Source organism: Dipodomys ordii, unplaced genomic scaffold (genome assembly GCF_000151885.1).
Source record: "Dipodomys ordii isolate 6190 unplaced genomic scaffold, Dord_2.0 Scaffold29, whole genome shotgun sequence".
NCBI lineage: Eukaryota > Metazoa > Chordata > Mammalia > Rodentia > Heteromyidae > Dipodomys > Dipodomys ordii.
In genome coordinates this window covers 1614567-1624123 of record NW_012267245.1, presented here as the reverse complement: position 1 = coordinate 1624123, position 9557 = coordinate 1614567, and the positions used below count along the sequence as shown (strand labels likewise).

The 9557-nt window shown below is 41.9% G+C and overlaps 1 protein-coding gene across 1 annotated transcript in view; it reads right to left on the bottom strand.

Moving 5' to 3' along the window:
• The window catches only part of Cpeb4 (cytoplasmic polyadenylation element binding protein 4), a 53867-nt gene extending 48057 nt beyond the window's left edge, over window positions 1-5810 (bottom strand). The window contains exon 1 of the mRNA XM_013015971.1: window positions 5734-5810. Within this exon, the coding sequence (XP_012871425.1) occupies window positions 5734-5794 (61 nt within the window). The 5' untranslated portion in view covers window positions 5795-5810. The remainder of the gene's footprint in view (window positions 1-5733) is intronic.
• Window positions 5811-9557: the final 3747 nt, after the last annotated feature.

The following is a 9557-nucleotide window of genomic DNA, read 5'->3' as shown; positions in this document are numbered from 1 at the left end:
CCCCCCCCCCAAAAAAAAAGAGTGAACCACAAAGGCACAAGGCCTAAGAGCCTTTTTTTTTCTTTTTTCTTTTCTTTTTCTTCTTTTTTTCTCTATCAGTTGTGGGTCTTGAACTCTGGGCCTGGGCGCTGTCCCTGAGCTCTTCAGCTCAAGGCAAGCGCTCTACCACTTGAGCCACAGCGCCACTTCCCATTTGCTGGTGGTTCAGTGGAGGAGATACAGACTTTCCTGCCTGAGCTGGCTTTGAACCTCGATCCTCAGATCTCAGCCTCCTGAGTAGCTAGGATGACAGATATGAGCCACTGGTGCCCGGCAAAGCCTCTTTATATTTATATAAAATAATATACATACTGAAACAAACTCCAAAATATGGAAACAAAAGGCTCTGTCTTTTGTTTTTAGTTTTTGATGATTCCGTCTTCTTTAACTTATATATGGTATATTCACATATATATCTTTGAGAGAATGGAGTTGGACAGCACAGAACTTAAGGGGAAAAGGGGAAAAAGTACAGTTCTGGAGCTCACTGGACAGAATGGAAGTGAACTAAACCACCCATGGGTGGAGATGGGAGGGAGGGACTGGAAAACAGTGAAGGAACAAAAGATACTGTACGAAAGGAAATGTATTCACTGCCTGACTCATTCGACTGTAACCCTTCTGTACATCGCCTCTATAATAATAAAGTACATTTTTCAAAAACAAACATATTAACTCTTTTAATTGAATTCCCACCTTTTCCAAAGAGGTATATTATTCTCTGCTAGTTTCAGAGAATTAGTGTCACTTTTCTATTGTTCCTAAGGAAGTTCCTGAGAAAACTATTGTCAATATCAATTGTCAGACTTTAGATCGCTATTTTTTAAAGGCAATGCATTAAGTTTAATGTTCTCAAATTTCCGTTATCACCGGTAAACAAAATCTCAAGACTGGTGGCTCCCGCCTGTCATCCTAGCTACTCAGGAGGCTGAGATCTGAGGATCGCAGTTCAAAGCCAGCCCAGGCAGGAAAGTCCAGGAGACTCTTATCTCCAATGAACCACCAGAAACCAGAAGTGGTGCTGTGGCTCAAGTGGTAAAGCGCTCACCTTGAGCTGAAGAGCTCAGGGACAGCGCCCAGGCCCAGAGTTCAAGATCCATGACTGACAAAAAGAAAAAAGGAAAAAAAAATCTCTCAAGACTGAACCACCATTAAATTGAAGAATAGAGCTGGGTACTGGTGGCTCACGCCTGTAATCCTAGCTACTTGGGAAGATAAGATAAGAGGATCACAGTTCTAATTGAGCCCAAGCAGTAAAGTCCTGAGGACTTAGCTCCAATTAGCCAACAAAATGCAGAAAGTGGAGCTGTGCCCCAGGGGTTAGGTGAAAAAACTAAAGAACAGAGACCATATCCTAAGTTCAAGCCTAGTACTGGAAAAATTTTAAAGAAAAATAGAAAATTAAAGCATCATGTTGCTAAAGCTCTCTAAGTCAGATGAAGAGTTTACCAAGAAATAAACTATTCCCCCAAGCAAGTTAACACTTGGTAGAGGTAGAGTACAATGATATATAAAGTTAGAATCTTAGTTATTAAAACTAAAAATCCCTTTGTATGAATCTTTAAAGCAATATATATATAAGCAACACACATATACATATATATATATATATATATATGTAAAGGCAACTAAATTGTACAACTCTTTGAAATAATTTACATAAAGTAACACATGGAAAAATATATAAAGTTAATATATACAAATATATATATAAAGTTTTTATATATAATCCATATATATGAATATATATGGTAAACTGAGGAACATCAAAGGAAATGTATTCACTACCTGACTAATGAAATGGTAACCCCTCTGTCCAACACCGTAAAAATAGCAATGAAATTATATAGTTTTTTAAGAAGAAAAGGCAAGCATAACTGGAGACTGGTATTTTAGGGCCAAACTTTCCTATAGTTTTGTCAACAAAACACACAGCATACTCACTGATTAGCTAACCTGAAGTTTGAGACTGGGGTCCTCATTTGATAACCATGAGAACATAAGCATTAGTACAATCTAAGACAATCCTTATCATTTCGGAGTGTCCTCTACAAAGTAGAAGATAGCAAATTGTATAGCCACATCCAGTTGCTTAAACCTCACAACCACCACAAACCCTAGGAGCACAGTGGGACACTGAAATCCAAAGCTGATGGCGAAATCCAGGGTTTTCCACTCTGAATCACAAGTTCACAAAACCTTTCCCTTCCCAAAATAGATCAATTGCACACAATCTTTTTGAGGCACATCAGCAAAAGGATTTAATTTTGGTTAATAAAAAAAAAAAAGAAACTTGGGTAGAAATACAAAATGAAAGTAGACTTTCAATGATAACCAATTCGGAGGGGAAAAAAAAGAGGTCCTGTCTGAATATGATAAAGCCAGGAAAATCCTGCAGTTAATCCTAAAACTATGTGTGTGAAACTCTATGTAACTGAAGTAATAATAGTTACAATCTTGCTTCTTTAAAAGTATCACTTAAGATATTGTATCTACTGCTGCTTGCTACTTTTTCTGATTTAAAAAAAAAACAAAAAAAAAACCTGCCAGGCCCAGATGGCTCACACCTGTCATCCTAACTACTCAGGAGGTTGAGATCTGAAGATCATGGTTCAAAGCCAGCCCGGGCAGTCCGTGAGACTGTTTATCTCCAATAAATCACCAGAAAACCAGAAGTGGCACTGTGGCTCAAGTGCTAACCTTGAGCTGAAGTACTGAGGGACAGCACCCAGACCCAGAGTATAAACTCCATGACCGACAAAAACAAAACAAAACCAAAAAACCACACACACTTACCATGAGAACTATATAGGAGACTCTCAAGAAATTGCTGAAGGAATTTAACACAGTTAAGAATAAATATCCTAGCCTGGCCCTGATGGCTCATGCCTGTCATCCTAACTACTTAGCAGATTGAGATCTGAGGATTGGGGTTCAAAGCCAGCCTGGAAAGAAAACTTGGTGAGACACTTATTTCTACTCAACTACCAAAATGGCCAGAAGTGTAGCTGTGACTCAAGTGGTAGAGTGCCAGTACCGGCACAAAGAAAAGAAAATGTCTTTTGGCTACTTTTGTGTACAGCTGTAGTGTGTGGGTGTGGGTGTGTCTGTGTGTGTGTGTGTGTCTGTGTCTGTGTACAAGGGCTTGAACTCAGAGCCTGGGCACTGTCCCTTAGCTTTTTTGCTCCAGGGTGGTTAGGCTACCACATCCACTTCTAGCCTCTTGCTGGCTAATTGAAGACAAAAGTCTTATCAACTTTCTTGCTCGGGCTAGCTTCAAATCACAATCCTCAGCTCTCAGCCTTCTGAGTAGCTAGGATTGCAGGTGTGAGCCACCAGTGACAGGCTTGTTCTTTGCTTCTAATTGTAAAATGATCTACAGCATTTGCAAACAGTTCTAAGAGACCCTTGATGTGCCGTTTCCTCTGTGTGTCCAATGGCCACATCTTACCGAACCAGGAAGCTCAAACTGGGCAATCCACAAAACCTATTCAGATTCATCATCCAGAGCTACTTTCTAAGTGCACAATTATTTTCTGTTTCTAGCCCTTAGATTCTCTTCACTTTTATGGTAAGAAACGGAGAGCCTGAAGGGCAATGCGGTCAAGACTGTTCAAAAGGGGCTGGGAATGAATGTGGCTTAGTGGTGGAGCGCTTGCCTCGTAAACATGAAGCCCTGGTTCAACTCCTCAGTACCACATACACAGAAAAGGCCGGAAGTGGCGCTGTGGTTCAAGTGGTAGAGTGCTAGCCTTGAGCAAAAGAAGCTCAGGGACAGTGGCCAGGCCCTGAGTTCAAGTCCCAGGACTGGCATAAAAAATAAAAGAATGTTCAAAAGTAGCTGAGTGCCAGTGGCTCATGGAGGCTGAGATCTGAGGATCGCGGTTCAAAACCAGCCTAGGGAAGGGAGACTCTGTGAGACTCTTATCACCAATAAATTACTTTAAAAAGCCGGAAGTGGTCCTGTAGCTCAAGGGGTAGAGCACTAGCTTTGAGCACAAAGAGACTCAAGGGACAGTGCCCAGGCCTAGAGTTAAGCCCCACAACTGACAAAATAATAATAATAATAATGTTCAAAGGTAGCAAAAATGAAAGTGCGGGAGATCTTTTCATTTAGCCACAGCACACACATCTGGATGCATAAGGAATTCAGTTCAAACCTTCAAAACATTCCTATTTTCCAAGCTATTTCATGAGATAGATGACTATTTTCATCTTTCCAGATTCCCCAAAGCTTTCCTCACTAGAAAATTTACCTCTACTGGTCTATTGAAAAGTAGTTTAAAAAACATTCTTTTCTGCAACTGTACTATAATGAATTAACCTTACAGGAAAATTAGGTTGGGCTTGTTACAACTGGAAGCAACCAGTGACTTTGCCCTTTTCATCTAGAACAAAGCTCAATTTATGGCACAAATCAGGCTCATTAAATACCAGATAGATGCATGCATGGATGGATGGAAAAAGAGTGGATGGATGATGGATGATAGACAAATGGATGGATGGACGAATGGATGGATGGATGATGGATGGATAGATGGAATAATGGATAGATGGGTGAATGGATGGATAGATGGATGGACGAATGGTTGAATGGATGGATGGATGGGTAGATGATGGATGAATGGATGCATGCATGCATGAACAAATTAAGTAACCAAATATACCAAACCTTTCAAATGTCTTGAAAACAACAAAACCTGCTTTCTAGTAATCTGGTATTTCTGTGAAGAAAATTCTGATTTTGGGGGAGCTTTCACAAAATCAGAGGAAGGGCCCTAAAGGACATCTAGCCTGGCAATTCTCATCCTGGCTATGTGTTAGAATGTTCTACAACGGTTTTTTTAATACCATGTCCTTATCTCATGTATGAGGTAAGGCCTAGGAATTTGCATTTTTATTTAAGCCCCTAGATGGCTGATCAAAGAAGTCTAGTCAATCTGAATGTCTTAAGTCAAGAAAACACAGCCAGTCAGAAACAGTCATGAATCGAAAATCTAAACAGGAATTATACTGTTTTTCAATCAAGACATATAGGGGAAATGAAGAAAAAAAATATGAAATGTACTTTAACTGTTTAAATATTTTAACTATTTGGTTAGTTACTTTTCAGATATGAAACTAGCTGGACACTGGTGGCTCATACCCATTAGCCCAGCTACACAAGAGGCTGAGATCCAAAGACTCAAGATCCAAGGCTAGCCCAGTGGAAAAAAAGAATGAAAGCCTGAGACCTCATCACCAAAATAAGCAGAAAAAAAAAAAAAAACTGGGCTGGAGACATAGATCAAGTTTACAGCTCAAGGCCTAGCTGATCAAGCAACCAAGCACAGGAATAAAAACAATATGAAAATAAGCAAAAATTTTAAAAAAATCTCCTAACATTTGAGTCCTTTCTGGTACATGGTCATTGTCATTCTGGGCATGATCTACCCACCTGGCCATTGAGGTTGCTTTCTGGGATTTTGTTTTTCTTAAAAAAATGAAGTGGATGGCTGAGTGAATGTTGTATTCTTAGCAATGAGTGCTTTGCAGTACTCGCAGTTGGGATAGTAGCTGTCCATCAGATTAGCTCCATTTTTTTTTTCTTAACCAAAAGAGTTACCAGGTAAAATTGATACAACTCACTAGATACAGAGTGGTTCTGTAATCCATAACAACAGTGCAATCAGGTAAGAGAAGCTCCCGGCTTACCTTTAATGGAATCGCTTTCGGCTCTCATGATGTCAATGAGGGAGGTCTCCAGTGAATGCATGTCAAATGTCCTGGGGCGATCCTAAACACACAAACAAACACAGGCTGCGTTTAGACCGGACGATAATGGGGAGACAGAGATCACAAAACGGAGCAAATTCACCCCTCTTTCTTTTTAGGAACATTTCCAAACCATCAGAATCCATTAGAGTGTTTTTGTGTTCTAGCAATAATTTCAACAAAAGTGTCACTGTTATTCATAAAGCATAACCCATTAAAATGAATCTTACTGAAGGAAATTAAATTAATATAAAGGAAGCTCTTTTTTTGTTAAATCTCCATTGATGAAGACTGCAATAGCACAGCAAAGCTTTCTAAGCTGATCACACAATTGTCTAACAAACTGGCATATATATGCTAAGAGTCGCTATGCTGTCTTGTAAGTCAAAATTTAAAAACAGTTCTCAAATACCTGTTCCACTGATAAATGGTAAAACAGACCACAATAAGTATCACTGGGAAACCATAAGAAGATCAACTACATCTTTGATGAAAGATAATACATGCTTGATTTATCCAAATATGACCAAAGCTGTTTTTGAATGCTAATGATATACCTTCTCTAAAGGAACATACAATAGAGATATCTGTATATCCATGTTCATAGCAGCAATATTTACAGGGTTGAAGCTATGGAATCAGCCTAGGGGCCCAATAGCCAATAAGTAAATAAATAAATAAAAAGTGGTGTGAATCTACAATGATATTACCCAGCAATAAAGAACCACAAAACCAGGTCATCTGCAGGAAAATGGATGGAACTGGAGATCATTGTGTTGGGTGAGCTAAGTACCAGACAATCATGGTTTCAACTGGAAACAGACAATAACTGCAGCTGCTCGGAAGTCTGAGATCTGAGGATCTCCAGCCTAAGTCAGGAAAGTCTGTGAGATTCTTATCTCCAATTAACCACCAAAAAGCTAGAAGTGGAGCTGCGTTGGCACTAGCTTTGAGACAAAAAGCTCAGGCCCTGAATTCAAGCCCCAGGCCCTTATGTATACGTGTGTGCAAGCACGTGCATACATACACACACACACACACACACACAACTTCCTAATAAAATAAAACACAAGCAATAAAATCCGTTCCTAATGATATCCGCTCTTCTATTACATTGTTGGGAGGTCACTATTCTACTTTCCTAGCTAACTTCCTCAACTTATGGGCTGACAGAGTACATCACGTTGATAACCTTGCCTTCTCATTTGACCTTTTGCAAAGCTCTGTACTGGTAGAAATGCAGGCCACACCTCCTGACCCTACCTTCCCAAGACGATGGGTTGCGGGTCAGGCCTCACAGAGGGAGTGAGTCTGTGATTGCACAGAGGAAGGGGAGGAGGTGGGGACCCAAGAGCAGCAACACTTTGGATCGGATCCAACTTGAGAAGTCAAAAAAGAAAAACAAGGTGGTTTGCCAGTAGGGGAGAGAAGGCCCCAGGGGGGAGAGGGCTGAGTGGGGACAGGCTTTTACTGTGGGCCACAGGTGCCCTAATCGGCCCCAGAGTTCTACCATCCCTCCCACCGTGGCCGCAATTCAATCCGGTCCAGACAATCAAAAAGGTCTAAGTGTGTTTATAAAATGGAGAGAGTACTCTCACGTTGTACTTCAGGTCTGGATGTGTGTGCTGTGGCTAAATAAAAAGATCTCCCGCACTTTCATTTTTGCTACCTTTGAACATTATTATTATTATTATTTTGTCAGTTGTGGGGCTTAAGCATTTTCTTTGGGATAGTGAAATGAAACCGGGGCCGGAACTCGAAGGTTAGAAGTGAACACAAAGATCGTATTATAAACGGGCACATCCATGGCTCACGCCGGTTATCCCAGCTCCGCAGGAGGCTGAGTGCTGAGGATTGAGGTTGGAGGCCAGCCCTGGTAGGATCATCTTTGAGACTCCTTAGTTCCAGTTAGCCACCAACAAAACAAAAATGCTGAAATGGAGGTGAGGCTCAAGTGGTAGTGCTTTGAGGGAACACAGTGCCCAGGTCCTGAGTTTAAGCTCAAGGACAGGTACATGCAGATGCATGCGCGCGCATGTGCACACACACACACACACACACACACAAGTCATACTATCTCACTCTGTAGAGGCTGGATTTGTCCTCCGTTCAAGTCCACAAATCATATCTGTAAGCTGGGCCATCCACCACGTCCTTGTCAACACAGACCCGTCCTGGGAGCCAGTTGGTCCCTTGTGGTTCACTTGTCCTTTGCCTGAGAACCACCAAGGGCAGGAGCTATGTCTTAGATCAAGTTCCTAGTGTGTCTGCTTTAAACAGGCGATGCGCTGGGCCTACAGAGCCATGGCCTTTCCCGGGAGGACTACCCAGAAGCGCCTGGAAGCGCCTGGAACACCATCTGTCTTTAAAATGTCATCATTTTCTAGGTGTCTGACAGGAAAAGAGGTTAACACTGCCCCAGGTTTTTACACCGCTGTTTCATAGAAAGCATGCAAATGTTTGCTCAAATCAATGAATGGTGAATTCGAGCAAGTCATTTTGAAACTTTTCAAGTTATCTCCTGTCTCCTACTTCCGTGTCTTAGGGCCTGTTTATGTAGTTCTGCTTTCCGGCTGGAGCTCAGTGTGTTTCTTTCTGCCAAACTAAATAACGAGGGGAGTGGAGGAGCGAGGAAAGAAGCCACATTCTATTCTTCTTCTTCACAGAATGGAACCAATGAGAACCCTTGTGAATTTCCACAGCTTAGATTCTGCCAATCACTCAATGAATAGAAAGGGACTGAAGAGAAGCCGAGGACACAAAAATAGAACACAGCCAACTTGTGTTTGGTTTCTTTTAGAAGAGCTGTTTCTAGGAAGTCAAGAAGGCATTAAAAAGCCCTGTACCCATAGTTCAGGCCCGTGATTTAGCTACTCAGGAAGCTGAGAGGTGAGAATCTCGGATCCTGCCTGGACAGGAAAGTCTGTCAGACTCATGTCCAATGAATCGCTGGCTTTTTAGCCAGAACTATGGAACTATGGCTCAAGTGGTAGAGTGCTAGGCTAGCTTTGAGCACAAAGGCTCTGGGACAGTACCCAGGACAAAAACAAAAATAGAAAAAGAAAAGGAGGAGGAGGAGGAGGAAGAGGAAGGAGGAGGAAGAAGAAGAGGAGGAAGAGGGAGAGGAGGAGGAAGAAGAAGAGGAGGAAGAGGGAGAGGAGGAGGAAGAGCAGGGGGAGGGGAGTAGAGGAGAAGGGGAGGAGGAGGGGGAGGAAGGGGGGCTTGAAAGGTTCCGAATGGGAAATCAGATTTTAGTGAACCACTTTCCCAGCTCCCCATACCCCAAATATCTTGCCTAGGACATTTTGCTAAATTTAAACTTAGACTGACTTCCAACTGGCAACATACATTAAAATTTGAATCCTAAATGCAATGCTGCAATGTCAATGATTTAATCCAGGTACTTTTGCTCATGCGTGTAATCCTAGCTACTCAAAAGGATGAGCTTTGAGGATCGCAGTTCAAAGCCAGCCTGGGGCAGGAAAATCTGTGGGATTCTCATGCCACTAAAAACTACCACAAGAGCTGGAAGTGGTGCTGTGGCTCAAGTGGTAGACCGTTAGCCTTCAGTAAAAAGAAGGTCAGAGACAGTGCCCAGGCCCTGAGTTCAAGCCCCAGGACTGGCACAAAAAAAGAAAAAGAAAAAAAGAAAAGAGGGCTGGGAAGGTGGCTCCGTGGTAGAGCGCTTGCCTTGCATGCATGAGGCCCTGGGTTCGATTCCTCAGCACCACATAAGCAAAATAAAAAAAGCCGGAAGTGGTGCT